The 18,007-nt window shown below is 44.1% G+C and overlaps 1 protein-coding gene across 1 annotated transcript in view; it reads right to left on the bottom strand.

Moving 5' to 3' along the window:
- WNK4 (WNK lysine deficient protein kinase 4) overlaps window positions 1–18,007 on the bottom strand; it is a 185,154-nt gene that overhangs the window by 43,189 nt on the left and 123,958 nt on the right. Inside the window, exons 6-7 of the mRNA XM_029572443.1 lie at window positions 10,502–10,590; window positions 6,619–6,838 (exon numbers count right to left, since the gene is read on the bottom strand). Of these exons, the coding sequence (XP_029428303.1) occupies window positions 6,619–6,838; window positions 10,502–10,590 (309 nt within the window). The remainder of the gene's footprint in view (window positions 1–6,618; window positions 6,839–10,501; window positions 10,591–18,007) is intronic.

Genomic DNA, 18,007 nt, shown 5'->3' with positions numbered 1-18,007 from the left:
CCTGAACCCATTTTCTCAGGAGCAGGACATGCAACACCAAATTAATTAGCCCATCACTGAGTCATCCAAACCCGAGTGAAATCAGATCCAGTGTCTTCAAGTCAAAGTTTATCCTGTCCTGATTCTCAGCAGGATGATTGAAGCCATGGAGGAGTGCCCTAGTGGTCAAGAGCAGTAAGCCAAGAACCAGGGAAGCCAAAGTTCAAATCCTGCTTCTCCCGGTGACCTTGAGCAAGTCACTTCACCCTCTCTTGACTCAGTTACAAACTTAGGAGGTAATTTTCAAAAGTTTTACGCGTGTAGCTGGACTTTACTCACATAAACGGGCTTTGGAAATTGCTACTTTTACACGCCTAACTCCTTTCAAATTTCAATTAATATTCAAAATGCTTTACGATGGTAATTGGGCTTTTGAAAATTGCTAAGATATATGCTACTTTTATGTGCGTAACTCCTTTTGAAAATTACTTCCCTTAGATTGTAAACCCTCTGAGGATGGGGAAATACCTACCATGCCCGACTGTAACCTAACTTCAGCTTAGCATTAGAAAGGTGAGCAATTACTTTTTAAAAATTCCACCTACAGTAAGTCACATAGCACTCTGCCTCATCCCTTCCCATTCTGTACCATACGGAGCTCTCCATTTTTTATTTTTAACATAGTAATGATGGCATAACAAGACTAAAAGGTCCATCCAGTTGGCAAGTAAGTTTCTTGTGGTAGTAACTGCCACTCCGTGCAGGTTACACCCCATGTTTCTATTAAAGGTAGTAACTGCCACTCCGTGCAGGTTACCCCCCATGTTTCTCTTAAGGGTAGTAACTGCCACTCCGTGCAGGTTACCCCCCATGTTTCTATTAAAGGTAGTAACTGCCGCTCCGTGCAGGTTACCCCCCATGTTTCTATTAAAGGTAGTAACTGCTGCTCCGTGCAGGTTAGCCCCATGTTTCTCTTAAGGGTAGTAACTGCCACTCCGTGCAGGTTAACCCCCATGTTTCTATTAAAGGTAGTAACTGCTGCTCCGTGCAGGTTAGCCCCATGTTTCTCTTAAGGGTAGTAACTGCCACTCCGGGCAGGTTACCCCCCATGTTTCTATTAAAGGTAGTAACTGCCGCTCCGTGCAGGTTACCCACCATGTTTCTATTAAAGGTAGGAACTGCTGCTCCGTGCAGGTTAGCCCCCATGTTTCTATTAAAGGTAGTAACTGCCACGCCGTGCAGGTTACCCCCCCATGTTTCTATTAAAGGTAGTAACTGCCGCTCCGTGCAGGTTAGCCCCATGTTTCTCTTAAGGGTAGTAACTGCCACTCCGTGCAGGTTAACCCCCATGTTTCTATTAAAGGTAGTAACTGCTGCTCCGTGCAGGTTAGCCCCATGTTTCTCTTAAGGGTAGTAACTGCCACTCCGGGCAGGTTACCCCCCATGTTTCTATTAAAGGTAGTAACTGCCGCTCCGTGCAGGTTACCCACCATGTTTCTATTAAAGGTAGGAACTGCTGCTCCGTGCAGGTTAGCCCCCATGTTTCTATTAAAGGTAGTAACTGCCACGCCGTGCAGGTTACCCCCCCATGTTTCTATTAAAGGTAGTAACTGCCGCTCCGTGCAGGTTACCCCCCATGTTTCTATTAAAGGTAGGAACTGCTGCTCCGTGCAGGTTAGCCCCCATGTTTCTATTAAAGGTAGTAACTTCCACTCCGTGCAGGTTACCCCCCCATGTTTCTATTAAAGGTAGGAACTGCCGCTCCGTGCAGGTTACCCCCCCATGTTTCTATTAAAGGTAGTAACTGCCACTCCGTGCAGGTTACCCCCATGTTTCTATTAAAGGTAGGAACTGCCGCTCTGTGCAGGTTAGCCCCATGTTTCTATTAAAGGTAGTAACTGCCACTCCGTGCAGGTTACCCCCCTATGTTTCTATTAAAGGTAGTAACTGCCACTCCGTGCAGGTTACCCCCCCATGTTTCTATTAAAGGTAGGAACTGCCGCTCCGTGCAGGTTACCCCCCCATGTTTCTATTAAAGGTAGGAACTGCCGCTCCGTGCAGGTTACCCCCCCATGTTTCTATTAAAGGTAGTAACTGCTGCTCCGTGCAGGTTAGCCCCATGTTTCTATTAAAGGTAGTAATTGCTGCTCTGTGCAGGTTACAACCCATGTTTCTATTAAAGGTGGTAACTGCTGCTCCGTGCAGGTTATCCCCATGTTTCTATTAAAGCTAGTAACTGCCACTCCGTGCAGGTTAGCCCCATGTTTCTATTAAAGGTAGTAATTGCTGCTCTGTGCAGGTTACACCCCATGTTTCTATTAAAGGTGGTAACTGCTGCTCCGTGCAGGTTATCCCCATGTTTCTATTAAAGGTAGTAATTGCTGCTCTGTGCAGATTACACCCCATGTTTCTATTAAAGGTAGTAACTGCCGCTCCGTGCAGGTTACCCCCCCATGTTTCTATTAAAGGTAGGAACTGCCGCTCCGTGCAGGTTACCCCCCCATGTTTCTATTAAAGGTAGTAACTGCTGCTCCGTGCAGGTTACCCCCCCATGTTTCTATTAAAGGTAGTAATTGCTGCTCTGTGCAGGTTAGCCCCATGTTTCTATTAAAGGTAGTAATTGCTGCTCTGTGCAGGTTACAACCCATGTTTCTATTAAAGGTGGTAACTGCTGCTCCGTGCAGGTTATCCCCATGTTTCTATTAAAGGTAGTAACTGCCACTCCGTGCAGGTTAGCCCCATGTTTCTATTAAAGGTAGTAATTGCTGCTCTGTGCAGGTTACACCCCATGTTTCTATTAAAGGTGGTAACTGCTGCTCCGTGCAGGTTATCCCCATGTTTCTATTAAAGGTAGTAATTGCTGCTCTGTGCAGATTACACCCCATGTTTCTATTAAAGGTAGTAACTGCCGCTCCATGCAGGTTATCCCCATGTTTCTGTTAAGGGTGCTAATTGCCGCTCCATACAGGTTACCCCCAAGCCTCATGTTAAGGGTGGTAATTGCCGCTCCGTGCAGGTTACACCCCATGTTTCTGTTAAAGGTAGTAACTGCCGCTCCATGCAGGTTACCCTCATGTTTCTGTTAAGGGTAGTAACTGCTGCTCCATACAGGTTACCCCCAAGCCTCATGTTAAAAGTAGTAACTGCCGCTCCGTGCAGGTTTCCCTCATGTTTCTGTTAAGGGTGCTAATTGCCGCTCCTTACAGGTTACTCCGAAGCCTCATGTTAAGGGTTGTAATTGCCACACCGTGCAGGTTATCTCATGTTTCTGTTAAGGGTGCTAATTGCCGCTCCATACAGGTTACCCTAAGCCTTATGTTAAGGGTGGCAATATTTACAATCAAAACCAAGCAACTGTCAGGCCTATAACAAAATTACTGCTAGCACCATTTTTACAGGGTGAACAGCTTTCTTTACCCAACTATGGTAAAAATAAACCCTAGAAATCAAAAGGCGTCTTTTCAGGAATTTAAGCAGCATGGTGTTGCCATTCCCAGTGGTGGATGGGGGCACTCATAGGTAGGATGTATTATGGCAGTGCCAGGAAGGGGGAGGGCCAAACTGGGGAATCTCTGGTCCACTCCAGTGTGGACAGAGCAGTCTCTCCTCCTCACCATTCTTCCCATCAACCTTCCAACACAAACGCTCAACCTCGGCCTTCTTGTTCCCACAACATCCCTTCTCACTGCACTTCCTGGCCTCTCCGGACTCACTCCTTAAAGCTTGCAGTACGAACGGTGATCCCAGGACCCTGGAGAGTGGGGCTCAGCACTCAACAGCTGGACGGGTTCAGGTGCAGCCGAAGGGGTTACTGCAGAGGGCAGCGAAGCCCAGCTCTGTTTAACCAGAGGAGGAGCAAAACAAGTGAAAGGTAAGAGCAGGCTTAACGCATTCCTCTCTACATTCCTCTCGAGGCTGCTGGGATTAACATATCACATGCCCGGGGCATGGAAAAAACAGCATGCCATCGCAAGATGGTACCCCATGCTACACCGAAGAAACTTGAGTCCTATGAGGAAAGCACCATTTAAAGTGTGGCTTGTGGCCTCGGGCCTCCTGCTGCTGACTGGCAGGATGCAAGGTGATGAGCCTCTGGGGTGGTCTCTGATAAGAAGCATTTTGGGGGAGGGGAGGAAAGGCTCACGGTATTATTGACAGATTTGTGGCGCCGCCTCCCAGTGGAAGGTAAAACAGAATGCAAGGAAACCTGGACAGGGTATCCCTGTTTACGAAGGAGTGACGAGGCAAGCCAAAGATCCACTGGGGGCCTAGACTTCACAGTACAAATGCCCCAATCCTCCGGGGGCATTAGTGCCAAATCTCACCCTGACTGTCCCAGGTCTCTAAAGTGCCGGGCAGGCTTTACTTGCTAAAACAGTAATTCATATTAATAACGCAGTATAGCCATTAATGAATCAATTGTAAAACCCGCCATTTCCAGGAGACAGGGGTTAAAAAGTGAAGCCGGAGGAGTCAGGCACGCAGAGGAAGCAGCAAAGCTGCCGTCAGGGGGCGGAGATACGTGATTTGTGGGAAGACCAAGGTGAAGCAGAATAAAACCTTGAAAAAGCCACGCTGGTATGGATGATTTGTTTATGTGAGAAGAGCCAGCTTTCAGAGGGCTGCAGGTGCCCTCGTACGCATGTGTTTATCTGACACGTGCAGCTCATCTCCCAGGCACCACCTCACTTTCTTACTTTGCTTTCTACCTCGCTTGTGCCTTTCATCTCTTTTGTTTTCCTCTCGTTCTTCCTCTTTTATCTGTTTTTTTCTCTCTTCTTTTTCCTTCAGCTTTCTTCCTATTCATTTCATTTCTCTCTCTCTCCTTTTTATTATGGGCCTAACTCCTTTGTATTCTCTGCCTCTTCCCTTTTATTCCCTCCTTTATATTCCCTCTCTCTCCACTTTATATTCACCCTTTTTCTGCTTTCCCGCTCCTTTTAGCTTCTCCTTTTTATTCTCTCTCTTTTTCCCTTTACTTTACTTGATCTTTCTTTCCTGCTTTTGCTCTGTCATATTCTCTCTCTCATGCCTCTATATTCCGTTCTGCTCCTTTATTCTTGCTCCAAAGCACCAGTGACGCCCAGGCAGGGCTTCAGAAATTTGCCCAAAATAAAAAAAAAAAAATCTAAGCTTGGCATCAAATGACTTCTCCTACTCTGCTTGGTGAAGCTGCTTTTGCCCCCAACTCTTCACAAATTACCCTTACGTCGGTTCCAAATAAGCGGGCCCCACACAGAGAGGCTGGTTAGTAGAATTCATTTCCAGTTTTTACATCTCAGCCCCTCCATTAACTTTGGGATAAACCTTGAAAGCCTTGGGTAATCACTACCCAGAAAGATAAGTGAGTCCCCCTAAGTGGTGATGAAAGCCCTGCAGCTAAAGGAAGAGCAGGACACTTTTGATTTCACGTTTCTGGCTATGCGGCTCTTCCCCTGTCATTAGGGCGATTACAAGCAGCAGGGGGTGCAGGGGCCATGCAGACAAAGGCTAACTTGGATGATGCTCCTCCTGGTCTCCTTTCCTGCTCGGAGGCCACACTCACACAAGCAAACAAGAACAACGTGTGTGTGTGTGGGGGGGGGGGGGATAATTTGTCCTTGCGATATTAATTTATCTTCATCAAGAGAGATTCTAAAGCATCTACGAAGGCTACATTCATACTAGATCAAAGAGGCAGATCCATCAGATCATTTCTTTTCCTCGCATTTGCTCACAGATTTAACTAGGTCATTTATTAATCAAAATGCAGATGGGAAAACCGCAAGTACAGAGCAGTCAGAAAGCTGGTCTCGTCTCCCCCCCCCACCCCCGCTGAATGCCATGACATCTCAGGGATAAGCGGGAGGCCCCAAGAACAGCCCCCGAGAAATCTTGCTCCACCTGCTGAGGATGCTTCGACCCCCCTCTGCACATGAGCTGCAGCAAGGGCGAGAGCTTGGAGGAAGCTCAGCCAGAGAGGTTTCTACTTTCGACCGCAGGGTGCTGGGAGCTGGGAGCAAGGGATTTCCCAAAATTCTTTGGCTTGATTCTTTGGGAAAGGAGACATCGTCTTCTAGGATCAAGAAAGATCCTGTCTGTTGGAGCCATGTTTGCCTTTCACTTAGTTCAACTGGCAGATGCAAATGATCCCACCAGTATCCTTTCCCTGGACCCACTAAATTGGCCCTGTCCTCAGAGTCTGTTTTGTCAACTAGACTGGGAGCTCTACAGAGCAGGGACTGTCTCTTCCGTGTGTCTGTACAGCGCTTCATACACCTTGTAGCGCTATATAGATGTTTAGTAATGGTAATAGAAGAATACTTCTAAGTTTCCTGGGGTTTCTCAAGCTTCCTAATCACTAATGACTGAGTTTAATGACTTTCAATGCACATTTTCATTATATTTAAGAGGGTGATGTCACTGGAGTCTACAGAAGTGACTGAATAACATAAGGAAGAAATATTTAAGAGGCTGATGACACTCAAGTCTATGGAAGTGAGTTATGTGGAGAAGAGATATTTAGGTGGGTGCCACCGTTGTGGCCTATAGAGGAAGGCAAGTTTCTTCTTAGTATGAACCTGAACTGGAAACGTTAGCATCCAAGGATCAAAATGGACAAGTTGCAAGCAGGCATTCCTGAGAAGCAGCCAAACTTACCATCTCATGAGCCACTTCCTCTGCCACATCCTTGTAGAGTTCAAACAGAAACTCAATGGCGTTGTTGTCTTTGTATTTCCCGTGAAGCTTCTTGGTGTCATCCATGCGCAGCCATAGTTTCAGGCCGGACTTGATGCCATCGTCTTCTTCAGCCAGTTCCACGTGGACTCCCGTGTCTTCCTGAAAAAACGTATGCTCCAAGAGGTCCTGGATCGTGTACCTATAGAACACAACAACACAACCATCAGCACAGTAACTATTAGATGTGGGGGTTTTTTTGCATAGCTTTTTTACTGTACATAACACAGCAAGATACTTCACATGACCCTGTCCTAAAGAGTTTACAGCTTAAGTTTGAAGGTCATTCACTGATTGCTGGATAAGTGAAATAAACCTACATCTTGGGATTTGGAGCCATCTGTTCTAAACACTACACCATACTGACAACTCGGTGATATCTGCAGTCATTTAGACCTGGTCAACCAGGCACTAAAACAAAGGTAACTGGGGCCAGCCCTACAGCTCAGTGGTAGTGCTGAGCCCAGGTTCTGCTTCTTGGACCAGCTCAGGGTCAAGGACATTGTGGAAGTAACAATCACAGCCTCCCATGTCATTGAACAAGAGTGACACCTGTTGGCCGGCTCAAAAGCACATCTGTGACAGATTCTACAGGGAATGCCTCTTGGTCAGAGAACTCTTGATGTGACGGCCAGGCTAGATGGGAGAAGGTTAACACTGAGAGGGATTCCCTCCATTGAAACTTTGAATGAAGGCTCATGGCTCATTAGTCCCAGTACGCAGTCCGTTCCTACTGAGCTGGAAGGCCAAAAGGAGCAGGAGGAAGCTGCAGGATTAACAAGAATATTAAAGCTCTTTCTGATTCTGCCATGCTTTGCCTGTCTTATTCATGGTTAGCAGTAGACTCTATGGAACCAAGTCAAAGGAACCAGTACCTAAAACCTTTACCTATGTCAAGTGAAATTATTTTAATAATGTAAATCAGTATGCATGTTTGTACATGAGTAAACTATTCAAAAGAGATTCTTACAATGTTAGAAGCTACCCACCCTGTAAATGGGATAATTATGTGTTCTGAGGAGCAAACCCTAAAGGCACTAGCAAAAATCCCTGGTTTGACATGCTGCAGACACAAGGTGACTGAAAATGGTTTATTTTGCTGTCGTAACCTGGTTTGGGCATGGGTTTGAAGTTCACTTGGGGAAGTGAGGCCTGCAGAGCCGCCAACACTGCCTTTTCGTAGCCTTTTCCTTCTGAAGAAAAACGAAGAGTGTGTGAGAATCCCTAAGAACTTCTGAGATTCACATCCTGTAAGCCAGCAGATGGGTAAGTTATCTGGATAACTTTAGGACATCTATTGATGTGGACTGACTTGTCTGAAACAAATTTAATCGGAGCGTGCTCAATATCGCTCGCTATTTTTTTTGTCTGTACAACCAAGTTAACCAGACAGAAGGGGTATTTTTAAAAAGAAAGATTTAGGTGGATATAAACTGATTGTTTTCTAATAACCTCTTTGAATCCAAATTAAAGTTTTATATTGTTTATTATATCATTTTATCCTATTTTATCATTTTTTGTGCTGTATTTTGTTTTTCTCTTGTGATTTGCTCGGTGTGTCACTGACGTACTAGCAATCAGAATATATAAAGTTTTCTGTCCATGCCATCTTTTCAGGGGATCTTAAACTGGGGTATTTTGTTTTAATCCACATGTACACGTGCAAGTTCTGGAAAATAGACTGGATTGGTTTTGCGTGGAACTTCTTGTTTGATGATGTAAAATGCATCATTTGGGGTGAGCGATAATTTTCTATGTGACTGTTTGAGATTTTTACTATTTTTATGACTATTTTTTTGGTGTTATCATGCTGCTTTGCTTATTTCTTTCATGATGATCCTGTTATAATGTATTATTTTTAATTATTTATCATGGGATGATGATGACAGAAAAAGATAATTAATTGTTATGTATAGTGATGATAAAAGACGTCACATTTATCAGTATGTAGTGTGATAACGTGTTGTAGGAAGCTGAATACATTGAGTAGTGCCACAGAAGAGTTAAATAGTAGTGGTAGCTTTTAATTGATTGTTTTATCGTGCTACGGATAGGTTAGATTTTTTTATGTGTAATTTGTACTAATTACTGTTGTTCCACACCTTGAGAATACAGTAGAAAGGCGTATAATCAAATAATTAGGTTATGTTACTTTTCCACTGCCTTCCTTTTACTAATTCTCCTTTTTCAATTCTCCACAATGAAGCCTTTTTTTTTTTTTTGGACCCAGCAGTTAAGTTCTTTCCTTTCTCTTCCAGGTCAATCAGAACCCAGAGCTGGAATCTGGCACCTTGAGCCTTCATTTACAAATTCCCAGAGGTTTATCCCCTATTTCATATCCCCCCCCCCCCCCCATCCTCAACCTACCTAGTCTGCTCATGGCAGTGACAGTCCTGGGCCAAGGCTCCTGCCCCAGGGCTCCTTCCAAAACCCTGAAATCAGAGGCCCTGAATCTGGCCACTATGTATCACTCTTAAACAAAAACTACAACTACAACTTAAACAAAAAGATCCAACTGGGGACCTTCGGCATGGAAGCGCAGAGCACTGCCACTGGGCCACCTCGTGATGCTCTTGTGCTTTTATACCTCCTTCCTTGAAATAAGTTCAACCCAAGGTGGTTTCCATCAAGAAAAACACAATAATACATGCATCATTATAAATAATACATCAATAAAATACAATACATAATACAGCACAAAGAAAACATAACTGGAACTGGAAAAAAACTACCCTGGGAACAACAGAGTCACAGGCCACTTAAACATGATCAGCATAACCATTACTCTGAAGCAACCACCATAATAACTCTGCTACAAATTCACCTCTCTCCCCAGACTCCAGAAGAAGCTCCTCCTTAGGAGCCTCTGTGGGCTGTGATACCTCGTAATGAACCAACATTGAGACCTACCCAACAAATGCCCTAGCAAAAGAGGTTCGAGACCACGCAGGTTCCTGTCTTCAGATGTGAAAGAGAAGGGACCGGTGTGGTCTCGAAAGCCCGTGGACAGCATCATTTTTCGATAATCCTCACGCTGGTATTGTGGCCTGAGGAGAACCAGGTTTTACTCCGGGATCCACCTAACCAGCAGAACTCCACAGTTACCAGTAAGAGCGTCTAAGTGTCGACCTATAATGGGAATGGACTCTACCGCTGTGGGCCTCACAGACACTAATGGTTTTCAAGGGAAAATCTTTTGTTTTGTTCTGTTTTTCATTTCATTGCTGGTTTCTGGGTGGGATTATTTTACATTCTGCATTTTAGCACACACTAAAAGGCAAAACCGAAACAAAACAACGTGTTGGGTTTTTTTCCATTGTTTTGGGTCAGAAACAGCATTAAGGGGGTAATTTTATAATGGGCCCCCATAGATTTGCGGGCTGTAACATACCCAAGTTGCACCAATTTTTCAAAGCAAACTTGTGCATGTAAGTCCGCATTGAAAATTCTCCGTGCACACGATTGCGCCTGTTATTTGGCACGCGCAGTTCTGCTGAAAGAATTTACATACAGACTTTTTAAAATCAGAAGTCCCAACCCTACGCAGACTCCACCCCTGGAACGCCTCGCTCCCTATGCGCGTAAAAATGCATGCATGCATATGGTGTATATGAATGCATGTTTCCATGAGTATTGGGCCCAGAAATTGTTTCTAAAGGGCCATTCCTATGGATGAAGCACTACTATCCCCACAGAAATCCACTGGACAATTATCCTCTCCTGAGGAAACAACAAATGTTGCTGGGGTGTCTTCTATGGTGTTTTAAACAACTGCACATCCCTAAAAGTCACAGGTCAGTGGTACCTTTCGTTCTTGATCATTCGAATGCAGCCCTCAATGATCTCTTTCAGCTCGGGAACTTTCACTTTGTAGAAGCTGTCTGGCTTCATTCCCTGCAGGGATTTAAAAAAAAACAAAACAAAATCAGATCTCACATGATTAGCAAAATGTAGCCGGAATTAGGATCAGCCAGAGGGCCCAGGAGAATAACGGAGTGCTTTGCTGAAGCCCAGGTCTGCAGGTGACCTTGACATGTCTTTCTTGAGAGGGCGGCACATTGATTTTCCATGATGGGAAGGGAGGTGGTGGAAGTCGGACCTGGGAGCCCTGCGGGTAAGAAGGTGACCACCGAGGGCTAGGCCAGGGAGAAGCATTGCTGCTGGTGAGGTCAGACAGGAAGTTAAAGGCTCAGTGGTCAGCAGAGAGAAGGAAGGGAAATGAAGACCGTGAAATAGTAAGATGGGAAGCTGATGAAGCAGTTCAGACAGGGAAAGGCTGATCTGAGTAGAGGCTGCAAGGGTGATGCAAGAGGCTGCTGGGTGATACAAGACAGGTACACAGCACTGAAGGTGGACCCGTTTCAGAACTTGCCAGGTGGAACCCTTGCATTAATGCTGGTGTTCGTGTGCATATTTCTTTGTGTGCTATTCTGACGTAAGACAATGTTTCTTCAAAGAAACAGCAGTGGCCGCATACAAGAGCCTCCCAGTGGAGAGTGGTAGAGGCTTAAATGGTAAAGAAAATTCAAGGGGACCTGCAGTAATGCAGTAGGAAGAGAAACGGTTAGACAATTTGGTTTTGTGGTCCACATAGTGATGGCAGGTGAGCATCAATTGATCCATCCAGTCTGCCATGTTGTCTTCCTCTCTTTGGATAGGTAAGCTTAACAGTTCCCATGCTTAAACCAACACCAGCCCCCATCTCTTTTAGCCAGATAGAATCAGGCATGATTACCAAACCTTTTTCAGAGGGATGTATACTCAAAAAAAAAAAAAAAAAAAGAGGCCATGTTGTGAAGCTTTGAATTGGTAGAGACTCAGGAGCAACATCAGAAAATATGTTTTACATGGAAATGGCGGTGGATGCATGGAACGGAATCTCGGAAGAGACAAAAAAGGGTATTCCAGAATATTTGGGATAATCAGAGGGGGATCTCCATCAGTGAGGCAGTGAAGGGGAAGGGCGGGGATTAGCTGAGGTCCATAGCATTGCACCAGGAGTGAGTAAGGTAGATTGGATGGGCACAATGCTCCCTGTCTGCTAGAATTCTGCATCTCCTGTTTTTGTGGCCTGGTAGAGCACTGGAGGAAAGTTGTATCTCTAGTGTGAGTTTTTCTTTTTTATTGTTTCTTCTGTTATATTTTATTTTAATATTATTAGTTGCTATTTTTTTGTACAAGTGTATCTTTGCATACCCATACCAACGATCAAAGCCATCGAACCATCAATAACCAAAACATTAACCGACATCGTAAACCTATCCCTCACAGAAGGAAACTACCCCGTCTGCCTAAAATCAGCAATTATCAAACCCATACTGAAGAAGACAAACCTTGATCCAGAAAACCCACTAAACTACCGACCCATATCAAACCTACCATTCATTGCCAAAATTATCGAAAAAATTGTCCACTCCCAACTCAGCAACCACCTTGAAGAAAACAACATCCTACTCCCCACGCAATTTGTCTTCAGGAAACACCTGAACACTGTGTCACTACTCCTATTATTAAATGACACCGTACTCAAAGGCTTTGAAAATGGCCACAGCTACCTTTTAGTCCTACTTGACCTATCAGCAGCCTTCGACACGGTAAACCACTCAATCATGCTTGACCATCTCTCTGAAATTGGTGCAAAAGAAAAAACCCTACAATGGTTCTCATCTTATCTATCACAAAGAACCTACCAGGTGTCAATCAACGACACCCTCTCAAAGAAAATAAACCTCGACACCGGAGTTCCCCAAGGCTCCTCTCTATCTGCGACACTCTTCAACATTTATCTACTACCGATATGCCACTTCCTCTCAAACCTTAAACTGACCCACTTCATATATGCGGATGATATCCAAATATTAATCCCAATATACAACACTCTGGAAGACACCTACAAAAAAACAGCCACTTACCTCACCAAAATAAAACAACTACTAACCAACATGAAACTCATCCTAAACTTCAATAAGACAGAAATAATCATACTAGATAGAAAGAACAGTGCTCCTCAACTGCCACCACTCAACCTAATGAATCAAAAAGCTGCAATCTCCCCTGTCAATCATGCCCGCAACCTAGGAGTCATAATTGACAAGGAACTATCCTTCAAGAACCACATCATTACTAAAATCAAAGACGGATATCACATCTCCTAACCCTACGTCGTCTAAAACCTTTCCTCTCCCCCAACGACTTCAGAACAGTCCTTCAACTACTCATCTTCTCCAACCTGGACTACTGCAACTCCCTGCTATTTAACTTGCCTCTCTCCACCATCCGACCACTCCAAATCCTCCAGAATACAGCTGCCAGAATACTCACTGGAACTAAAAAACATGATCACATTACTCCTACACTTATATCACTGTACTGGCTCCCAAAAAAATTCAGAATAGAATACAAAATACTATCCATACTACACAAAATAATATACGAAAAACAAACTGGTTAAGTATATCCATAAAACTGCACTTTCCAAACAGAAACCTCCGCTCAGCGAACAAAGATCTATTAAAGATTCCACCAGCTCATTCCAAACAACTTACCTCAACTCGGAAGAGAGCCATATCCCTAGGAAGTCCCAAATTCTGGAACTCCCTCCCAACCGAATTTAGAACATAGCAAAATTTAAAAACCTTCAAAAAAGAACTAAAAACCTGGATGTTTACCAACGCCTACCAAAACACCCAATGACTCTTAGATATTACTTCCCCCTACTGGTCTTATGCAAACATACAGAACCAATGCAAGCACGTAATACAACACATAACTGAAACTATACAGTGTGACATCCGAACCACGTTTATAAAGCCTACTATATCTATGTAAACAATCAGGATTCTTTTGGAAACTGTTAAACATCGAAACTTTGTAAACCGTTGTGATGGCGAAACCGGACGGTATACAAAACTCGATAAATAAATACATAAATAAATAATGATAAATTTCAATAAATGTAAAGTTTTAAAAAGGTGATTAGAAAAGATCTTCATCCAGGTTTGACATTTCTCCCTGAATCCAAATTTCTTGATTACTTTAAACAGATAAGAACACACAATAGAATCAAAGGCTTGGACAGTATCTAATTATTTTGTAAACGATTATACTGTGAAGTTCATATAAATTATCAACAATAGGATAAAACCAAGAAGAAGTCAAATCTGATCTAGGTTTATTAAGAACATGCTGAGCCCAACATCCTGTCTCTGCAACAGCCAATCTGAGTCACAAATACCTGGCAGCTCCCAAAAAGTAGACTTGCTTAATTGCTCGCTCCCAGGGAAAAGCAATGGTTTTCCCCAAATCTACCTGATTAATAATTGTTTATGGATTTTTCCTCCAGGAACCTGTCCAGTCCTCTTTTAAACCCCGTTAAGCTAGATGACTTGACCACATCCTCCAGCAACAGATTCCACAGTTTGATTGTGTGCTGAGTGAAAATATATTATGAAAGATAATTTTGGTTGATCTATTTGACACATTTTTTCAAAGTATGTTATTCTACATTTAATAGGGCTCACAGCCCACGAGCCACACTATTGGTCAGATCTCTGAGAGGTTTTACATTATTAATCTCATAGCCCTAGGAAGAAATCCAGCCTGTAAAATATCATTATGTAGTTTTGACAGGTGGTTCACAAACTCTTCTCCAAACCTTTTATAAAATACCATCAGAAAGCCACCAGTTCCTGAAGATTTATCTATAATAATCCCCTTCATTGATAGCAAAATGTTCCCTTTAGTTAAGGCTGCATCCCATTTGTCAATCTGCTCGTGTAAGTTTGTCTAGTTCAATATCATTTAAAAACCTCTTTGATCTTCCATGTGCTCCCTCTGCTTGATTATGTATTTGATGAAAATCACTTATTTGTTTCTGGTTATATATCATACTTCCATTTCTTGGTTTAATAAAAGCTTTTCCCAAGCCATTGTCAAAACACTTTTGTCATATACCCTGGTGGCCTTGAATTTATGTCTAAGGTTTTCAGCTTTCTTTTTGGGCATCGATATTTCCTATTCATTCTTTGCTTTGAGCTTATCTTGCAGGTTACTTTGGATCTTGGTTAACTATTTTGTATTCATAGGGACTGTCCTGCATTTTTGGTAAAAAAAATAAAAAATAAAACTTTTTACATCCTTTCCTGAGGGAAAAAATCCTCATCCAACCCTATGCCTATTTTCTGGGCCTTATGATACTACACAGTTCCATAATGTCCCTTAAAATAACATTTGAGAGTCCTCCACCATGGACAATTATTATCCCATGAGCCTGTCTCCTTTGTAAAGTTTTCCTTCTTTCTATTTTCAATTATTATATTGTATTTCATAACAACGAGATACTCAAGGCTGTTTGTTTCCTTAGCTTACTACACTTCCTGGGTGGTTAAAGTAAAGAGACCAATGTTTATCTGCGGTTCCACTAATCCTCTACAAATACAATTCATGCTACATGCAGATTGAGCAATTCATTTAACAGCCAAAATGCTTCTGTGTCATCAGACACGATTCGGGATGTACAGTCCTTAGTTTCTGAACATCTTCAGGCTGGAGGCTATAACCATTGTAACATGGGCTTGGAAAACTCTCAGGTTTTACCACTAAATGTTGTAGAAAGTTGCCATGCTTACCAAACAGCTCAACAACGGAGCCATCAAGCTTGAAGGGTCTGAACTAGGACGATGGTCAACTTATTTGCAGAATTATTAAACTCTTCCTCATCAGCATAACTGGCTCTTAAAAAAAATGTATCTTACTTCCCCCCTCCCCCCCCTATTTTCCACCTCTTAAAAAGTGCCTCTACACCCATGCCCTCTACATCTCTCTCTGTCCCCAAAACCACCCACTCTTATAAAGAGCTATTATTGGCCACCATAAGCATGGAAGCAGAGAGACATCATACTTATAGTAGAGCCAATTAGATAGCTCTATTTAGAAAGAGTAGTGAAGTAGCAGCCTAGTGGTTGGAGCAGAGGGCTACGAACCAACAGATCAGGGTTCAAGTCCTGCTGTCACTTCTTGTGACCTTGGGCAAGTCACTTTACCTTCTATTGCCTCAGGTACAAACTTAGGGCCTCATTTTCTAAAGTATCGCAGGCCTGCGATACTTTAGGTAATGAGGGCCGGGGAGCCGAAAAGGGGGGCCGTCCTGCGCTAGCCGGCAGCAATCACACTGCCGCGGTGCGATCACTGCCGGTTTCGCACCCAATAGCGCCACCATAGAAGGTGTAGCTATTGGGCGCGAACTAGGACGCGAAAAGGCCCTTACCTTTTCGTCGTCCGCGGCGTCTTCACGGAGTCGGCCCGGTGACGCCCCGACTCCTCCCCCATCTTGGTATCACATGCGATAAGGGACTTTTTGTGTGCGAAACGTCCCTTATCGCATGCGATCCGTCTGGAAAATAAGGCCCTTAGATTGTAAGCCCTCTGGGGATAGGGAAATACCTACAGTACCTGATTGTAATCCACTTTGAAGCGCTGAAAAAAAGTTCAAAAAGTGAAATATAAATCTAAATAAAAATAAAATAAATAAAAAGCCAAAATAACTACCTCACAATGATCAAAATCACAATTCAAAAAGAGATAGTAACTTAAACCAAAATTAAATCGCACCAGCCTTCCACAGAAAATACCTTATCAGTTACTTTAATAAATATAAAAGGGTGTCAGCAAGCCATAAATATTTAAGTTTTAAAAAGACACCAACATTTTAGTCTTACAAAGGCAACAGGGGCTTCTCAGTCATTCATCCAGATTGTAACAAGTGTCCATAGTAACGTGTTTCATTTTTCTTATGCAAATAAAAGTCCCATTTACAGAGAAACCAAAACAATGTGCGGGGCCAACTGATCGCACAATGCAGCCACTGCGAATTCAGGGCAGAGACAAATATGCTTTATGCGTGAACTGTACACCAAGCCAGGAGCTCTGGAAGGGCCTGAGGTAGGAGTGGCTCCATTGTGCATGGAGTGGCTGGATCAGAGCATCTGATGCTTAAGCAAACAGAGTTTGTTTAAAAACCTTGTGACACAAATCAGCTGCTAATCCCTTGCAGGGCTGCAGGAAAAGGCCATGGCCAGACACAGTGCGGCAGGTATTTGGACTCGTTGAAAGATTTTGCCATGCCTCTCAAATGCCATTTGTCTTCCCAGCTACCATTTTTTTTTTTATAGGAGACGACTTAGCATCGAGCAAGCTTCAACGAAAAGTAACAAAAGCGTGACTTTGCATAGCATCCTCCATCCCAATGGGGTTCACAGTAACGCAGCAGAAAAAGACCATTCGTCCCATCCTGTCTGCCCAGTTAATCTGTACACGCTGCTAAGCATACATCCCGGCTACCTGCCACAGAGCGTGGCCACTTTTAAGATCTCTCCCCTTACCCAGGACAGTTACTTTCGTCTTCCTCATTTGTAGTCCACCAGATGCGAGCACAAATTCCCCACGTAGTTCCCTCCAGCATCCACCTTTTCTCATGCCTAACCACAAAGCCCCATAATAATATAAAGAGCCACCGAGGCCTCTGCACAGCCGGCCGGGCAGACACAGCTTAACACGCGTGCCTCCATTTCTACTGGGTCTTCTGTACTGCCAGACACTCAGATGCTGGTTTGCTTCTATCATTGCAGCTTGATTTAAGTTGCTACCACTCTGAGCAGGGTTTTGTTTTGTTTTTTTTCCTGGCGGGACCGATACAGTGCACTGGCAACCTTCCTTTCCCATGAGCCACAACAGTGTCAGCAGCCGTGGAAGCATAAGGTCAGCAAAGGAAGAAATCAGTGGGCGTCGGCATCAGCAGGAGCTGCGCGGGTTGAAGAGGGTGGGGGCGCAGGCTGCGTGCCCCATGTGACCGCCCATGCGGAGCCACTGGAGCAGCCAGGGAAGGGAGGGGGAAGGAAGGGGAGACAGACGCACAGTGAGAGAAAGAGAGACAAGATGGGGGACATGAGAGAGAGCCTACTGAGGAGGAGGAGGAGGGGGGATTGAGCGAGACTGCTGGAGGTGAGGGAGGGGGTTGACTGAGGGGGGGGGGGGGGGAGTTGCACTGATTTTAACCAGACCAGAGATGGTGGGGGTGGGAAGATTTAGCTGAACCAAAAAAGGAGCCTGGGACGGGGTTTTCAAATTGAGTCGGTCAGCAGGACATTCAGTGTTAACCGGCTAAGATCTGTCTGACTAAATGTGACTGCACTAATGTTTCTTGTGAGTCTAAGCACATGGGTTGGGTGCGGTTTGATTTCACCAGATACGCCACTGCCGCCGCCTGAGCTCGTTGGCTGCTGCCAGCCCTGGATTCATCAGCACAGGCACCCAT

Source organism: Rhinatrema bivittatum, chromosome 12, assembly GCF_901001135.1.
Source record: "Rhinatrema bivittatum chromosome 12, aRhiBiv1.1, whole genome shotgun sequence".
Taxonomy (NCBI): Eukaryota; Metazoa; Chordata; class Amphibia; order Gymnophiona; family Rhinatrematidae; genus Rhinatrema; species Rhinatrema bivittatum.
This window is presented reverse-complemented; position numbering and strand designations above follow the sequence as displayed.